This window comes from Colletotrichum lupini, chromosome 2 (assembly GCF_023278565.1).
Source record: "Colletotrichum lupini chromosome 2, complete sequence".
Lineage (NCBI taxonomy): Eukaryota > Fungi > Ascomycota > Sordariomycetes > Glomerellales > Glomerellaceae > Colletotrichum > Colletotrichum lupini.
The window spans coordinates 1889548-1909378 of NC_064675.1; the positions used below are offsets into that span (position 1 = coordinate 1889548).

A 19831-nucleotide genomic window follows, 5' to 3' on the forward strand; every position below is an offset into this window, starting at 1 on the left:
TTAGTACTTAGGTAACTCTATTATTAAAAATATCCGGGGTTAAATTAGTAACGCGTAAAGTATTTATAGTTATTGAAAAGCGCTACCCCTTTAATAATTAAAGTACGCTTACGTAGTTAAATCTTAGTTAGTTATCTCTAGATAAGACCGCTCTAACCGGAATTCTTATTTCTTTATATAAAAACTATAATTTATAAGTAATTAGGGGAGACGTAATTTATATATATTTTAAAAAAGTATACTGGCGCGGCTCTATTTATAAAATAAAGTTTATTATAACTTATTATACTCCTATTTAGTATATTAATAAGGATAAAAAGAGCATATTTATAAACTTTTTAAAACGAATTAATGTATAAGAGCGTGAGTATACGCCTCCCTAGTCCTAGACTTATACTTATATAAGTACTTTATACTTTACGGATACTTTATTTAACTAGAGGGGGCGTATTTAAGTTATATTCTATTATAAAAAAGACTTTAATTTATATTATAACTAACCTCCCATACCCTACCTTCTCCCCCTTATTATTTTAATAATATACCCCGCTAAATATATAGCCTCTATAAATAATAAATAGCTTTCCTTAAGCATTCGATCCCCTACTTAGAGTTATTATATTATATAATTCTTAGCTTATTATATAATATAAAATAAAAGAGTCGAAGTTAAAATAGCTTGAAGGGCCGTTAATATTTATAAAATAAAAAAAGAGTATCGAACTAAGACTTAAAAATATAAGTTTAAAAACTATATTATAAGTCTTATTTTTATTAATATAGGGTATAAAACTAAGAAATCTTATAGGATGTCCCCTTTATAAAATACTTAACTATGCTTTTTTTTAATATAGTATTACTTATATATTATATATTAAAAATACCTAACTTTTTATTACCTCTTAGGGTAATAAGGGGGGGGGGGGGGGGGAGCTTATCCTTTTTATATTATTACTAAATACACTTTACTACCCTATAATTAGAAAAAAGCGAATATTTAGTAAGTTAATATATAAATTACTATTTTATTTATACTCTTTTATATAAAAATACTTAAATAAAAATAAGATTTTCTTAGTCTTTTCTATAGTTAAAGTTTTGGTATTTTAAATAGTTATTTATATAGTATGAATAATATAAGAATAGGAGGAGGATAGTACCGAAGTATTACTTTATTTATAATATTAGTTTTTTTCTAATTATAGGGTATTTAGTAACTCGTATAAGAACTATAAATGCGCGCTTATTTTACTTTATTTATTACGGATTATTAGTACTAAGTTACGTAAAGGGCCTAGTTTTATAACGTATTCCGGATCCCGGAGGTTAATTATATTAATAAACCTTACGGACCGGTAGGCTAGTTCTAAAGGATCGAAACCCCTTAAACTACCGCATCTTATTAATTAATAAAATATTGATAATTAATACTATATAGACTTATAAATATAAAATAAGTAATTTAATTATAAGTCCTAAGCTAAGTATTATAGGCCGACGAATTTATATAAAGAGGGGTAGGAGTCTATTACTATAATAAATAAATATCGTAGTTATTAATAATAGCGATTTTTTTAAATACTTAAAAGTCTAGTTCTCGCGGCTATAGTTCTATTCAGAATATACTCTAAATAAGTTAAAAACCGTTAGTTATAGTAATTAGGGCCGGTTATAAATAATTTATAATATTATTTAGCTATTAATAAAATTAGACCTTAGTAAGGATACGGGGCTAATTTGACTCATATTATACTTAGACGTAGTTAGTGAGTAATCTATTTAATTAATTTAATAAATAAAAATAAGATATAAGGATAGAATAATATAGCTAAATTTGGACTTTATTTATTTAAAAATAACTATTATAAACTCTTAAGTATACTTAAACTAGCTAAACGTTAAGTAATCTATTTACTAGGTTATATAAACTAGTTATAAAATAGTTATTATCTTAGCTTTAATAGCTTTAAGTCTCGAATCTTAAATATTAAATCCTTTAATTATTTTAAAATAGATTACGGACCTTTTGATAGATTTATAAAACGGACTATTTTAGCTTATTTAATTAATTAGTATAAACTAAGGATAGGGCTCTCTAGGTCTATCGTTTTTAATAAGAGATCTTTTATTACTTAGTAATCTTAGGGCTAAGACGCCCTTAATAAGATAGTTAGTATTTCTTATTAAAAAACTACTATTAAAAATCGTTATGCTATTTTATTTTAAATTAAGTTTTATAAGCTAGTACGATTAGTTATTTTTTAATTAAAATAGCGCTCCTTATATAAGGCCCGTCGCTAGTTAATTAAAACCCTAATTATAATATAAAAATTAGGTTAATAATTATAGCTCTTTATAAGTAGTTAAGTCTAATTTAACTAATATAAACTAAGGTTCTATTAGTATAGCAAAAGAGAAGTTTAATAATAATTAGTTTACTTATATATTAGTAATTATATAGAATAATTTTAACTACGTATTTAAGCTTAGCTTTATTCTAAGCATAATACTTATTATAATAAGAGAGAGGATATGAGGTTAGTTACTCGATTACTAATCTCCGACCTTAATATTTAAGTTAAAGTAATTAAAATCTTAGTTTTTATATACTATAAGTCGTTATCTTAGTATAAATATAACTTATAGCCTTATTAAGTAAGTTAAGAAGTATTTATTTAAATCGGCCCTAGTTTAGCTATAGCTATACTCTTAAAAAAGTAGAACGTCCTTAATCCGTTATAAGCTATATATTATAAATAGACTTTAATACAGAATATAAATAGATTAATATATATTAATAAGCTAATTATAGTCCTTAGCTCGCCCTTAAATTTCTAAATTTACGTTAATACTTTACTTTTATAAAATAGTATATAAAGCTATATCGTAGCTTTATTTATCGTCCGTAAGGCTTAATAAAAGTCGAGACTTTCTCTAATACGGTACGTATAGAGTATTAAAATCTCCTAATTCTAATAAAATAAGTACGCTATAGTTTATAAATTGTTATAAGATATTACGGATATATAATTACTTAGTTCCGTATTATAAATATTTTTAAATTAGTTATATACGGACGAGAAATGCGGGAGGCCTTAGTATATTTTTTATAAAACTATTATATTATTAATAATAAGCTTACGTAGTTTTAAACCCTAAAAGCTCTAAATTAGTATACTTAATTACAATCGCTATAGTATACTAAAGCTTATATTATTATAAATCTAAATAAGGCTACTAACGTCTTTTAATTTTACGGCTTTTTACTATATACTAATTTCTTAAATAATTACGCATAGTTTTAATAAGTTAGTAAATAATAAGCGCCGGATACTAAAGTAATTACTCGTAATATATAAGCTATTAATAAATATTAAGAAACTTAAGTTAAATAAAAGGAAATCCCGGTTACTACTAGGCGTGTTTTATAAATAGCCGATATACTAAATACCCTTAAATTTAACGTACTTAGTATAGATCTTCTTTAAGAATTAAATAGAAATATTACCCTCGGTCTCTGTATATACTTAGTTAGTAAAATAAATAGCTAAATAGTAATAAGTTAATCGATCGTAAAGAGCCTGGGCTACGATATTAAAAAGCACTTCTCTAGGTAAACTTAAAATATAACGACTAGTTATTTAAATAAAGTTAGCTAAATAGAATTAAAACTAGCGAATATACTATTAATTTATAATAGCTAAAGGCTCGAATATATATATTATAATATTAAGAATATTTCTTAAGGTTTCTAAAGACGTAACTTCGATATAGATAATATAGTACCTAATTCGTTACTTATTATAATCGCATCGTTTATAATACTAAATATATTCGATATTTAGAGTGCTATTAATAAAACTACTAATACTATACTTATATAATAGAGAAGTGTCTTTATTAAATCGCCGTACTAAAGAGGTTAGAGGACTAGGACTAAAAAGGGTTATAAAAGACTTATTTATTATTATATTATTTTTAGAGTAGAGTTTAAAATAATAAAGTCCGTAAAGCTATAGTATATAAATAGATCTCGTTATAGTATTAACTAGCGGATAATAAACGCTTAATTAAGGTAAAAGAGCTAATATAGGATAATCTATTTAATACGGAGTTAGCTAGTAACTTAATTATAAGCTTTTTTAAAATATTTTACTAAGTCGGCTCATAAAGCCTAGGATATATACTTTTACTTAAGTAAAACTTATTATATACGTTTATTACTTAGTTAATCGTATAGTTAAGCTAGTATTACTTTATAAGGGATAGTTTTTATTTATTTATATAGATTTACTATAGGCCTAGTAGTTACTCTAAGTAATATAACTATACTTATCCCCCTTACCTAAATATTATTAAATTAACGACTAAATTTCAATAAAAGGATGCTAAAAATGCGTTAAATAATATATACGAACTAGTAATAATAAATAAATATAAAATAGAACCCCGCTCGGACCGGGATAAGAGGGAATCCCTTAATTAAATAGAATAATTACTTTTCAATTAATTAACCTTAGTAATATTATATTAAATTAATATCGTTTATTTAATAATTAAAAGTCTTATATTACTTTAAAATAAGCTTTGCGTAATCTAAGTAAATATAATATTAAATCATATTACGTTATTAAAAAAGGTATTATTACGGACTTTTAAAGACTAGGGCTATTAGGATAAAGAATTCTAAACGAAGTTTATTAGCTTATACCTATAGGATTATATTAATCCTAATAGCAAAGAAGTGTTAATAAAAAAACCTTAATAATTAGTATTTAAAACTTATAATCGGAAGGTTTCTTTTTATATTACCGAACTAGACTACTTTTCTTAATAAAAAAGATAGACCCGTTATAATAAGTAATTGAATTAAATAGTTAACTAATCCTTAATAAGTAACTTAACGCTTTTAATAACTAAATTAACCGACTTATACTTATATACTCGAAACTTATTTAAAATAATAATAAATAATAAAGCCTCTTTTATATTCGAATAGCGAGTATATAAATAAGATTATAAAAAATATAAAGAATAAAAAACGAATTTAAAAAGGCTAAAGGCGTAAGTTATTAATATAATAAACTATAGTTTGCGCTAAAGCTCTTATTATATAATATAGGACCTTAGGACGTAGTATACTAATTTATAAATAAATATAAGTATTATTAAAAAGGAGTAGTAGACTATAGCTTAATAAAAGTACTAAATAGCTAGGAAGATCCTTTTTAATATACTTAAGGATTTTATAAGATAAATTACCTCTTAAAAATAGCTACTAACTACGCGCTTATAAAAAAAATTAAAAAGGTAAAAGACCTTAATACTTAGTTTAAAAATTTAATAAGAGCTATTTAGTTAATATTTAGTAATTAAGTTACTATATACGCTAGAATTTATAAAGATAAGCTTAAAGAGAAATTATTATTAATTAGGGAGGTTACGAAGGACTTTAAAAAAAAGGCTAAGTAAAGGGATCTCCTCGGCCTTTAGGAAAAGGGGTTGTAACTTATTAAAAGCGTATTTAGCCTAATATTTATAATAAACTAAAGCTAAAGTATATTACCTTAATTAGAGGTTATATTAAATAATAAAAACCGTAATATATAAACTCAAAACTAAGCTATAAACTAAAAGCGTAAGCGGGTATCCTTACTAAGGAGCCCTAATATAGTTTATAAAGCCTATAAAAGTACTTATAAGCTAGAAAATTATTATTACGTATTTTTAAAAAAAGTACTAATATATTTTAAAAAAAAAAGCTAATCCGTAACGTGGTTAATTATTATATTAAAACTAACGCGTTTTTAAAAAAAGAGATTAGTTATATTAAAAAACTTAAGCTAGTTAAAGAGATAGATTAACTAAGGAGGAACGTTAAAGAATATAAAGCAAGCTTTATCTTATTTAACTTAATATTACTTAGTACGCTCTATTTATTAAAGAACTTAGCTCTTCTTAACTTAGGATTAACGGTCTATATCTTTAATAAAGTCGATCGCTTTAATTATTACTAAAAAAGAGAGCTTAGAGACTTCGTCCTAACTAGAAAGTAAAGAGTACTAATTTAAGGATACGGGAATATAAATATCTATATTAAAGGACCTAGGGGCTTAAGAATACTCTGATTATATAATATCGCATTTTACGAGAATTTCCTATATAACTTAGTATCGCTTCGGTAACTATAAAAACGTAAATACTAATAAGATACTCGTCTTATATATAACTACTTATAACCCTAACGGAGTAATCCGCCGGGGCCGTATTATATATTACGTATTAGGGAAAACTAAGTATATTACGCTCTATACCTAATTACTAATTAAAATAGCTCCTAACTTTCCGCCGCCCGCCTATAGGGCGAGTTTTACTTACTTTAACGCGCATAGGACCTCTTAGTACTAGCCCGCGTAGGTAGCTAGGTCTAGTATAATCTGTTTTTTTATATAGGTATTATTATTACCTAGGGGGTCCTATAGGAGCTATTTAAGGCGCCGGCTTATTACCCTAACCCTATATACCTCTAGCCCGTTTATTATAGCTATTATAGCTAGGCTAGCGTCGATATACTAGATCTTAATATCTATACTAGCCCGGCTATTTATAGTACTTATAATATTACCTAGCCGAATTCCGTACTACTAAAAAGTACTTTACTACTTCTTAACCGTGCTTACGTTAGTTACGATAGCTATAGCGTCGAGCTAGCCGAAGAGGGCGCCTAGCCCGAGAGGGGTAGACTTATCGACGGGCATCTTTAAAATAGGTTCTCGTCGAGGTAATAGTTTATATATTAATGGGTTTATTTAGTAGATTTATTTAGTAGATTTATTTAGTTTAAATAGAGAGTAGCTTTAGGCGATATTAAAAGCGATAAGGATAAAAAGAATCTTTACGAGCTCTAGTATAAGTAGTAAATATTAGCCCATTTAGCCCTTTTTCTAAAAACCTCTACGTCGCTATTAAAGTTTAGAACCTCTGCGGTTAAGGGTAAGTAAATTCCCTACTACGGATGCTACCTCTAACTATTACGGCCGACTATAGTAGCCGACTATTATAACTAATTATTATAGCCGACCTCTACTATCGACTTTTCTAACCGGCGCCGCTACTAAAAAGGGCAGCTTACCTATCCTAAATTAAATAGCGGTTTTCGTATCGAAATTACTATATTACGTTAAGCGCGTACTTAGGATATATTGCGCGTATTATATAATTAAAAAGTATACTATATCGTATAATTTCCTTTAAAAGCGTAATCCCGTTAAGGTCGATCTTTTATACTTATAAAGCCGGAAAAAAAACCACTATATAACTATTTATAAATAAGCGACGATACTATTATTTATAAGTCAATAGTTTGCTATAACTAGTTTATTATTAAAGACGTACCTCTAAATATTATAAAAAATATATTTATTACGTAGAGGCGTATATTTAACTCCTAGACTAAGTAATATATTACTAAAGTAGACGCAAGACGATAGTATCTTTACCTCGGATATCCCGGTCTATAAGCTTTAAAACGCCTCGTTAATATTTTAAACGGAGTACGAATTAAAGGACCTACTATTATTAAGTATGATAAATACGCACTATTTAAAATTAAACGTTAAGTATATTACTAGCTACGAAATATAGGATAAGGACCCGGTAAAAGATTAGTAATCGACTTTTATAACCTACTTAAAGACCTAATAGGGAGGAGAAGCGTAATATTAATAACGGACCGCTAGTTTAGAATAATTTAGGATTATTACTTAGTAAAAAGAAGCCTAAGTACCATTAATATAATACTCGAGAATTTATTCGGAATTCTTTAGTAGTAGTTCTAAGTTAAACTAAAAGCCGTAAAATATAATAACGAGATTCTAAAAAAAGGAATTATTACCTCCTCGTTCTTCTACTTATATTATATTAAAATCGAGTTATTAGTACCTAATACCTAGGCCTAGAACGGTAGAGCTAAGGTATTAAGTAAAGTAATTAAAATAAAAGCGTGGGCTATAAGAATAAGAGCACGACTCTCTAAATATATATAAATTAAAATATATTATATAGCGGTTTACGTATATAATTAAACGCTAAAATATATATATAGCTAGCGAATACTATATAACCGATTTTATATAGCTCTTATATATAAAAACGGAATCGTAGTTTAAAATTAAAAACTATATTAAGTATACTTACGTATTTATAAATATAAAGTATACGTAATAACCTTAAAAGCCTAGCTATAATAAAAAGAAAAAAAAGAATTAAACCCTAAAATATAAATTAGATTTCTCGTCGAATACTAATTAACAAATATATATCGTATTTAGAACCTATAAATAGGCCGGATTATTACGATAAGAGATATTATTTTTAATAAAAATAAACTTTTTAATAAAAATATTAACTAACTAAGAGATAATATCCTTTATATTAAGTAATAAGAGCTAACTAATTTATTTAAATAAATAAAAGAGCTAGAGACTAACCGAAATGTTATAATAAAAAAAGACCTAAGTAGTATTATTATATTTAAAATATAGGACGGCTTTTAAAGGGAGGATAAGAGCGTTATAACCTAGCTTAGTTAAAAAGACGCCGCTCCCTAAGAAAAAAAAAGAGATATAAGAGCTAAATAATTAGAGGCTAAGATTAATTAATTAGTTAGTACTAATAAAGGCTTTAGAATATCCGGGGACGTAGAAGTTAATTAGGGGAAACTAAAAAGTAGCTTAAAAAGCTAAGTAAAAGCTAGTACTAAGGACTAAGCTAAGAATTCTAATATTTAAAGTCGTCCGCACTTATCCTTTATATCTTTTTTACTAACGGTGCTTCTAATTATAATAATTCGGGATAATATAAATTAATTAAGAGTTAAGACTTATAAATACGATAATAATAAGGACGTTTTTAAAATATAAAAAGCGGCCTTCTCTACTAAACATTAAGCTATATTAGTTAGCTTAATAAATAGTAAAAAGATTAATAAGGCTAAGCTCTAATAACTTTTTAAAACCCCCGATAGTTTATATTAAAAATAAATACTTTTATTATTACGGAGCTACGCAGAACTTAAGTAATATTTTATAAAAACGATTTTTAAAATAATAGAATAAGAATATCTACGTAGCTATTCTAAAATAAGATTTTAAATCGAGATTAATTAATAAGACTCCCGGGTAAAGGATTATTAAATCCTAGACTATATATAGGTTTATATATATAAGTTTAATAAGTACGGACGCTTTTAAAAGGGGAAGGCGCGTCTTATTATTAAAAGAGATTAATAAGCTAAGCCCGTTAATAAAGAGATATATACCGTAATATTAATTAGACGCTCTTTTTATACGCTAATAATAATTTCTATACGCTTTAATCTCGAGCTTATTTAATACGACGCTATTAATAAGTTTATAAATATAAGACTAAATAAAGACGTTTTTATATAAATATTACTAAGCTATAAGAAACTAGGAACTATTTTAATACTCTAAAAAGCATTATATAGCTTAAGAAAGTTGCCCTTTTTATAATAAAAAGACTTTACGGCTACTTTAAAAGAGATCGGATTTAAGCCCGTGCCTTACGAACCCTACTATATAACTAAAGGAAGTATTATTATCTTTTTTTATATTAATGATATTGTCTTAGTATATAAAAAGTAAAAAGAAAACGAAGTTAAGAAAGTAATAATAGAACTATATAAATAATACGAACTAATAGGAGGAAAACTATTATAAGAGTTCTTTAAAATCGAAGTCCTCTAGGATAAGAAGAAGAAACTAATCTAGCTATTTTAATCTAATTATATTAATAAGATCGCTAACCTTATTAAAAATATATATTAAAGATATAATATTTTTATTAAACGAGAATAGTTATGTTTATATAAGCTATATATAGTTATTATATCTATCTAGCGTTATTAACAAAAGATTGGTTTAATATTATATACCGCTATTATTACGAGGCCTAACGTAGCCTTCGTAGCGTTAAAACTTATTAAGTTTAACGTAAACCCGGGACTTAAATATTATAAGGCTACTAATTAAGTACTTCTTTATTTTAGAAAAATAGCTTTATTAGCTTTATAGTTTAGTAAAGGCGATGAATTTATTATAACTAGCGATACTTTATTTGCTAATAATATAAAAAACTATAAGAGTTTATAAGTATACGTTATACGGCTTTTTAATAGTACTATTAGTTAAAAAGCGAATAAATAAGTAACCGTTATTATATTAATAATAAAGGCCGAGCTACTTACCCTTACGTAAGTAGCTAAAGAGGCTATATTTATTTCCTAGCTACTTATAAAGCTTAAAGTATAACTAAATAAAGAACGTATATAAATCTAATATAATAATTTCTAAATAATATAATTAGTTAATAAGGATATTATTAGAATATAGTTAAAACTCTAATATATAGATATATATAATTATCAGTTAAGATAAGAGGCGTAAATAAATAGAATTAAAATAAAATATTAGCTTATTACGAATATAATTATAAATAGGCTTACTAAACTAATATACTATACGTCCTTAAGAAGATTTATTAAATAAATTAGCTTAGTTAATATCTCTACGTACTTAGAAAGAAAAAAACTATTAAAACTAAAAAAAAAAGAACTCTTCAGTAAAATAGGAAAATTAGATCTAGATCTAGCTAACTAACTAGTCTCTACTTAAGCGGCCTTAACTAGGGGGGTATATTAAATTAATAACTATATCTAGATAAAGGGATATTAGAAATACGTTAAATAATATATATAAACTAATAATAATAAATAAATATAAGATAGAACCCCGCTCGGACTAAGATAGGAGGGAATCCCTTAATTAAGTAGAATAATTACTTTTCAATTAATTAACCTTAGTAATATTATATTAAATTAATATCGTTTATTTAATAAATATTACTTTTTTAGTATTATTATATTATTTTAGGGCTTAGGCGTCCCTAGTAGGATAGTTAATATTATTTTTTAAAATACTATTATTTTAAGTTACTATACTAATCTACCCGAAACTAGTTTTTGTTTTTTAATAAGGATAATACTTCTTATAACTACTCGATATTAAATACGATAGGCCTATTACTTATAAAAAAGAATTTAAACTATATTTTATAATTATAATTAACGTAAATAGGGTTCTATAGTTAATCTAGCCTTATTTATTTAATATATACTTACTATTTATTAATATAACGAAGTAAAAGCCCGCTAATAATTTTAATTCCTTATTAATAACGTCGATATAGAATAATATTTACGACGTTATCGAGCTTTATACTAGTCTAAGTAAAGTATTTATAATAGTAGGATTTTAAATATAACGAGGTTAGCTATTTAACTCTAGGGCTTAGATTATAATTATTAGGCCTAGGTAACTTAAAGCTTAATAAACTACTTAATGCCGTTTTTATTAAATATATCGTACTAGGGCTTTTAATAAGCCGGTTAAGTAAAGTTTATTTTAAGCGGCTCTAGCCTTACTATAGCTATACCCCTAAATAACTCGAGCGCTCCTAGTTTATAACTAACTTTATAATATTAAAAATTCGTTTAATATAATATTAATATCGTAGGTCGAGACGTATTAATAAAGCGATTGCGCTACGGAGAGAACTATTATATTTCTAAATTTCTATTACTATTTTATTTACGTAAAGTAATATATAGAACTATAAAGTAAATTCGTCTATAGTTCTTAGTTTATAATAGAAGTCGAAATTTTAATTAGTAGTATATATATATAATATTAAAATACTTTAGTTTTAATAAAGCGAATAGGCCGTAGTAATAGGATAGTTATATAGTACTACCGATATATAATAGGTTAATACGGCGTTATAAAGGGGTTCTAAGTAAAGGTGTTTATATATTACTTAAAGTAAGCCCTAGGTAACTTATAATAATTATAAGCTCTCGCTTATAATTACGCGCATTTTCGAGCCCTAGCTACTTAAGTTAAATACTATTAAGAATCTCCTTATCCCGAATACTTATTTTACGTATATTACCTCGGGTTTAAATAAACCTACCCAGACTACTAAGGTATATTATTTTTTATTAAATATCCGGCTCTTAAATAATCGTAGGTTTACTTAACGAATTAATAAATAATAACTATCGAATACTAAGGTAATCACTAGAAGCGTATAACCTTATAGCTAGTATCTACGATAGTAGGTTAAATACTAATATATTTTTATTATTAGTAGCTATATTTATTAATTACGTAATATATTAAGTACCCTCGAAGTATACGTATTAAATATATTTTTTTTAAAGATATAACTTGCGATACGTTTCTTGCGAACTTATTATATTTTCTCTTAGTATATTAAACGGCTATTCGACGGCTAGTCTCTTAATTAATAGCCCGAACTATAATATTACTATAGATTTCTAAAGGAAAGCGGGAGTGCGTCGCCCTTTTAATTATTAAAACGAGCTAGGATAGTAACTAACGGGAACGCTAATAGTTCGCTATATATAATAATTTGAAATCGGGTATAATTACTTTATAAATCTACGAAAAGGTCTTAATAAATATTAAATTATAATAGTTAAGGTAATAGCTAATTCTCTTCTCGTTATAATAGTATTTCCTATAATATTAGATATACTTAATTCCTTAAGAGCTATTAAAAAAGCTTATGATATTATATAAGAACGGTTAAAATCGCTTAGCGCCGTCTTTTTATACTAAATCTATTAAAACTTTAATATAAAAAAGAAAAGAGCTACTTTATTAATAACGATTATCTTATCTAAGATAATCTAGTATTAGTAAAGGCTATAAGTTTATAAAATATAAATAGACTTTATTAGGGTTTTAAGGCGTATTTATAGTATATTTAGTAAATTATATAGAACTAGACTAGGTAAAATAATTAATTAACTAATTTATTAGTTCTTACTTAGTTTTAGCTCTTTATACGTTTACGGGTCCGTATATTCCTAGGTGTCTTATTAATTAGTAATACCCGCTATATTTAGCTACCTTAGTAGGGGCTAGGGCAGTATTATTAATAATAAGATTTTATACTCCTTATATAGCTTTCTAAATAGTATTTACTAATTATATATAAGTAGTCGTTCCCCCCCCCCCTCTTCTTATTTTTTAACCTATTTAAAGGCTTATAATCAGGTTTATTTTAAGGGCCTCGAAGCTCGTTTTACGTATAGTCCCGCGCCGTTTCTTATTTTTATTAAAAATTAAAACTAAGCGTAAATTAACTAATTAATTTATTAATTACCCTTTATTTTATAACGAGCCTCGTACTTATTCCTTATTTTTATTAAATAACCGTTCTATATATTCTACGTTAATACCCTTATTACAACTATTCGATATTAAATAGTTTAGAAAGTCGCCCTTAATTAATTTAATTTAAGTTTAAAGCTTAGTTAATTGCTTTAAGTAAAGCGCTATTAGCTAGTTAGTTTAACTCGTAAACTCTTTATTTATTACGGACTAGCTATATACGTCCTTTATTATAAAGTTCGTAGGGCATATTTATAATAAGGTAAACCTAAATTAATAACTAAAATAAATAGGTATAAAAAATAGCTTTAGGAAAATAGCTAGTCTAGGAATATATATACTAGTGCTCTATTAGTCTAGGGATATAGTAATTAATAAGACGAGTTTAATAACATAATTTAGTCATATAATTTATTTCTTAACTAGTTTAATACGATGATATAATAACTTAGCTATTTAATAGCTTATAAGCGGTTATAATAAGAAAGAGAAAGCTAGCTTAAGATAGAGATCTTTTTATTATTCCTATAAATAAGGCGAGGTTTACTAACCCGTTTAGTAGTTACTAATTAATAATACGCACGTTAATAATAATAATACCTAAATAACTTTACTAAGCTAAGTAAGGCATCTTACCGAGATTAGAAACGTTTTATAAAATATTATATTTATTCAAGTATATAGACCTCCTTATTAATAACTTTTAGTAAAACTTTCTAAGCTTTTATAAGATTTACGATATAGAATATATTTCTATATAAATATATATTATATATTAATAAGTTTCCTAGCTTTATACTATGTTAATAAATAAGACGAATAGGGAGAGAGAGCATTTTTTTTAATATAGCCGTTTTAAAATGCGGTATTCCTTTTATAATTGTTATTATTCCTCCGATATTTAATAATAAGTGCGCTCTCTTACTTCTTATACTTATAAAGCCTAAATATTTCGGTATAATACTCCCTTATAACGGCTATAGTTATTAATAAATCGAAGCCTCGTTATCGAAGAGTTTACTCTATTCTGGTATCTTAATTTTTAGAATAATACTTTTTAGTAAAATATCGCAATTCTATAGCTATAGCTAAAGAATATATTTAAAATAAAGATTAGGTAAGAAGAAAATTAGCTCCCCCCGTATAATAATAATTATTAATTAGAACTCGAATGCGTATTATAAAAAAGTTAGTACGAGAGCCTAACGATTATTATTATTAATAATAATTACGTAATTAGGGTAAGCTTAGGGTATTTATTTTAATAATTATATTAAAAAAATAAGAATTGCTATAATTAGGACGTAATTAGAAAAATAATAATAAGAGGGGTAGGGTATATTTAAGTATATATTATAAGAGGGACGTATATATATTACCCTACTTAATTTAAATATATAGCTTAGCGAGTGTTTAATAACTTTTTTCTTTTTAGTATTTAAGACTACCTAGCCTAGCTTCTCTCCCCTTATTAGTTAGCTAATAAGTAATTTCTTATTTAAGTCCTATTTTTCTAAGCTTTATAATTATATAATTCTAGTTATAATATAGTACGTACTTCCCTTTATATATAGTATAAATAAAATAGTAAGTATATAAATAATAATAGTTTTATAAAAAGGAACGAGACCGTAATAAAAAGAGAAAGTAAGAATAAGAATTTGCCTATTTTAATATATATAACTTTTAACCTTAGTCCGTATTATAAATCTCGACGTCTCTAAAAAAGGAGGAGGAGGGAGGCTTAACTTATTAAAGCTCCTTAGAGTTATATAATCTATTCCCTTTAATATTAACTAACTATTCTTTATTATTTAACTACTAAGCTAGAGCTCTATTACCCTCGTTAACTACTCTTTAATAACCCAAAGGATACTTAGGACCTACTTTCTTATCTCGCTTTTATTAAATTAGTTTATTATTAAAAGAAAGTCGTCCTTTAGCTATTATATTATTAATCTTAAATACTAAGTAACTATAACTTTATAATTTGCGGATACTTTATATAATAAATTAATAAATAATATATTAAATTAGCTCCGAACGATACTAAGATTCTATTTCTATACGAAAATAAACTTAGCAATTAACTAAGTAATCCTAATTTAATATCCTACTCTCTTTTATAGCCCAGAATTATAAGAATATATAAGTATTTAGGTTAAAATAGAATATTTAAGGGTAGCTATACTTAATTACGAGACTAGAGTAAAGTTAGTAAATATAATCCTAAGATATAATTTAATAATTAAGACGGGACGAGTATTCGCAGGGTATAAAACTTACTCTCTAAGCTCTTAGCTTAGAGCTACTTAATTATTATTATACTTAATAGTTCTTACTTATTATAAAAATAGCTTTAGAATATTCCTCTTAAATTCTCTAATTAATATAATATATTAGAGCCTCCCGGCGTTATTAAATATATCTTTTTAATAATAAATACTATTAATATATTTACTATTATATTTATATAAAAGTCCTGTTTAAAATTAGTAAAAGATCCGAGGGTACTCCGTAAACTTTAATAGAATAACTAACTCTATTTCTTAATAAAAATAATCCGCTCCGTTTTATTTTATTTTTAATACCTATCCTACTCTAAGGTTTAGCTTATTTAATTTTATATTAAGCTATAGGTAATCGTTACTAAAAGAATCTAATAAAGTATCCTACCTCGATTTAATATACTTGTTAAAATTATAAATAGTTTAGATCTTAAGCTAGGAATTCTTAATAAACTTAGTATTTATAAATTTATTACTTCTTAAATAGCCCTTTAGTTAGAAATTAATAACTTAATTATTAAGATATTTTATTAAGAGGTTTAATATAGTTATAAAAAAGGCGTTTCGCTAGCTAGAGACTATAAATAATAGAATTATAAATATAAAAATCCGTTTAAACGATTTTACGACTTAAAAAAAAGAAAATAAATAAGGATAAAAACTAGAATATTTATTAATATAATAACCTTCTATTTTTATATCCGAGGTTAGCGAATATCGGCCCCCAAAAATCGATCTTTTTAAAAACAGTTTTTTAAGCTTATTACTAAATTATCGATTTATTAATATTAAGCTACCGGCTTTCGAAACGGCCTTAGTTATTACGGTACTTAGAATATTACCTCTTTTTTACTTACTTTTTTACGTTCTTACTTTTTTACTTTTTTACTTTTTTACTTTCTTATTTTCTTACTTTTTTATTTTCTTACTTTTTTACTTTTTTACTTTTTAAAATATAACTATAAGTTCGGGCCGTAACCTATTAAGCTAGGGTGTTTAGTATTATCTTTTTATTATTAGAAATTATTGACCTCCCTTATTTACCTCGTCTTTTATAATACCCTAGACTAATACCTTATTACTAATAATTAGTAACCGTATTTAATACTAATATTTCCTCTTTTACTAAAATTAAATTTTATATATATATTATAAACTAAATCTAATTTCTAAAACCCGACGTTAAGAAGTAGTATACTAAGATAAAAGTACTAGTTTTTACTTATTAAATAATAAGTTTATTAAAACGTTAATAGCTATGTTAGTAAGAAGTTAAATTTAATTAGTAAGTGCTTTAAGATTTAGAGAGGAAAGTACTAATAGAGGATTTAATTAAGGGTTTAATAGTAGCGATCGTAGTTAATATAATATAACTAAAGGGATATATCTAAGTTTATAATAAGTAATACGAATAAGTTAAGGTTATTTAGGGTCGGGCTAATAAAAGTTAGATAGTAATAATTCCTTAAATACTTAGGTAGTAGTATATATTTTATAGTATAAACGGCGCCGTTACTTATATCTATTTTAAAATTATAAAACCTATATAATCTACTTAAGTTTTATTAAAAAGCGCATTACCGCTCTAAGGTTATATTTAAAAATAATAAAAGGCTATTACTTATTATTAAGTATTATTAGTTATACTTAGAGATCGGACTCCCTAGTAACTACTAATAGCCGGAATACGTTTAGGACCCCTAACTTATAGAACTTCCCCCTAAGTAGTACTTTTTAGCTATTAATATACTTTAGGCTAAGTTACGTATTAAAAAGCTACTTTATTATTAAATAATAATAGGCTACTATTAGACTTAATAATATTTACGTTACTTAATTTATTATTCTCTAGTATTATATACCTAATTCACGAGGCTAACCCGTTAGCTTTAAATTTAATCTTACTTATTTTACGTTTAAAAAGAGTTTATACCCTTTAGGGATTTATAATAGCTAATACTTTATATTATTAAAGCTATTATAATCCTAAAGAAATTACTTATATTTTACGATCGACTCCTTATACTTATTTATTAATTCTCTTACGACTTTATTAAAATTATTATAAACGATAGGTAGTATAATACTCTATCGTATCTTCTAAAGAAAGCGGGGATATTTCCTTAGCTCGTAAATCGTAGTTTATAAAAAAGCGTATAAAATTAGTATAAATATATCGAACCTAAGGTCGTTTTTAACTTTTATTAAGAATTTATAAGCTATTTTGCGCTTTAAAACTATTAGCGCGTTATTATGCGGGTAGTACTCGCTATTTAGAAATAAACCAATTATAACTAAAGAATTCGTCTTATATTTGCTACTTATTTTAGTATTATTTTGAAAATAGGTAAGGACGTTATATAAGGATCGGATATACTTACTCTCTATAGTATGGGATAAGTATAGGAGGTAGGAATAAAGGCTAAGAAAGAAAAATATATAGAGGGTAAGAAAGTAAAAAAGTAAGAAAGAAAGAAAAAAAGAAAAAAAGAAAAGGGAAATAGGGGTTTAAAAAAGGATTACTTATACTCGCTCCTACTTTAATAAGAATTTAATATATCTTAACTACTTTATTAAAATAGAGTATAAGCACCGTATAGGATTAATAAAAAGAAATACCGAGCTACTTAATTACTTATATACTAAATTATAAGAAATTTCTCTATTTAAAATAAATATAATACTATAACTATAATAAGCGATAGATAAAAGAGAGCTAAGAAGTATATAAAATAGTACGCAATAAAAAAGGCCGTATTATAAAAAAAGCTCTTTAATAAATATATTACGAAGTAATTAAAATAGCGGCTAAGTTACCTAGATTACTATAAAAGATTACTAAATAGACCCGGAGTAGATAAAGCTAGCCGTCGACTATTATATTAGAAATTAAGAACCTTAATACGTTTCAAGTCGCCGTAACGCCTAAAAGAAAAGCTATACTTTTTAAAAAGACCTTTTTCCCCCTACTACCTAAAGCAAATCTCGAAGATATTAATAACGTATCGTATAGTAACTAAATTAGCCTATTATTAATATTAAAAAGCGAAATAGAAAATACTATTTAAGAAGTAGTACTACTAAAGGCCCCGGGCCCTAACGGTATTACGAACTTAGTATTTTAAGTAACTAAACTTTAAATTACGCTATATCTTATTATTACGACTTAATATATATAATAAAACTAGGGCCTGCCTTATAAGGCCTGCGGCAGTTATTATATTATATATATAAAAAAACGAACTTAGGGTAACTCCTCTTAGGATAGAAGAACTATAAATAAGTTATATAATTATGATTATATAATAAGATAAGAAACGGACGCCCGTAAATAAGTAAGACGGACGATTATAAATAAGTAAAATAGACGACTGTTTAGTAAATAGTTAGATAATAATAAATAAAGATATTATAAAGGATATATTTAAGAACGAGACTTATATATAATATAAACTTAAGCTGGGCTTAAGGATAGACTTCTTATAGCTTTTTTAATAATTAACTTAGTATTAGATCTTATAATCGCTTTTAACTATTTTTATTAAGAACCCTTTTAATAAGACTACGATTAATTACTAAAGCCTTAATTACTTACTTTATAACTTATAAATATAGCTTTAGGGAAGCTTTTTACGATTATAATACTATTTACTTAGTATTCGTAGCCTTAACTTTTATTAATATACTTACTATAATTAGCTAGCTATAACACTCGTCTATATATTTAACTAGAGCCTCTAACTAGGATATTATTTATAATACTTTAAAAAGTCTATTACGGTAGTATTTAAAAAGCTAAATAAAAATAACTATATAGTGCTTAAAATATATAAGCTAATAGCCCTTTTTAATATAGTAAGTAAAATTATAAATATTATTATAGCGAGGAGACTAAGCTACCTTATTAAAATATATAGATTATTATTAAATAGTTATATAAGTAAGAAAAGACGTTAGTTAACGGAATATATACTATACTAAATCGTAAATAAGATATATAAAGCCTAGGGTTAAGGATAGGGAATAGTAATAAGCCTACTTTTTTTAGATATATTAAGCGCTTTTAATAACGTTTCGTATTACTAACTCCCGTATAACTTATAAAAAAAGTAGATTAATAAAGCAACGATACGTTAAGTTATTAATTTCTTTAGATACTAAGAGACGGAGATTTATGTAAACGGATTCCGATCCGAAACTTATAAACTTAATATTAGTATCCTATAAGGGTCGCCCCTTTTATTAATATTCTACTTCTTTTAT

At 25.4% G+C, this 19831-nt stretch overlaps 1 protein-coding gene across 1 annotated transcript; it reads left to right on the forward strand.

The window, feature by feature from the left end:
• Nucleotides 1–19327: 19327 nt before the first annotated feature.
• CLUP02_02899 (zinc knuckle) lies at nucleotides 19328–19525 on the forward strand (the record flags this gene model as incomplete). The annotated part of the gene is made up of 1 exon (XM_049281927.1): nucleotides 19328–19525. A coding segment is annotated over one exon (198 nt), but the record flags the coding sequence as incomplete, so codon positions are not given.
• Nucleotides 19526–19831: the final 306 nt, after the last annotated feature.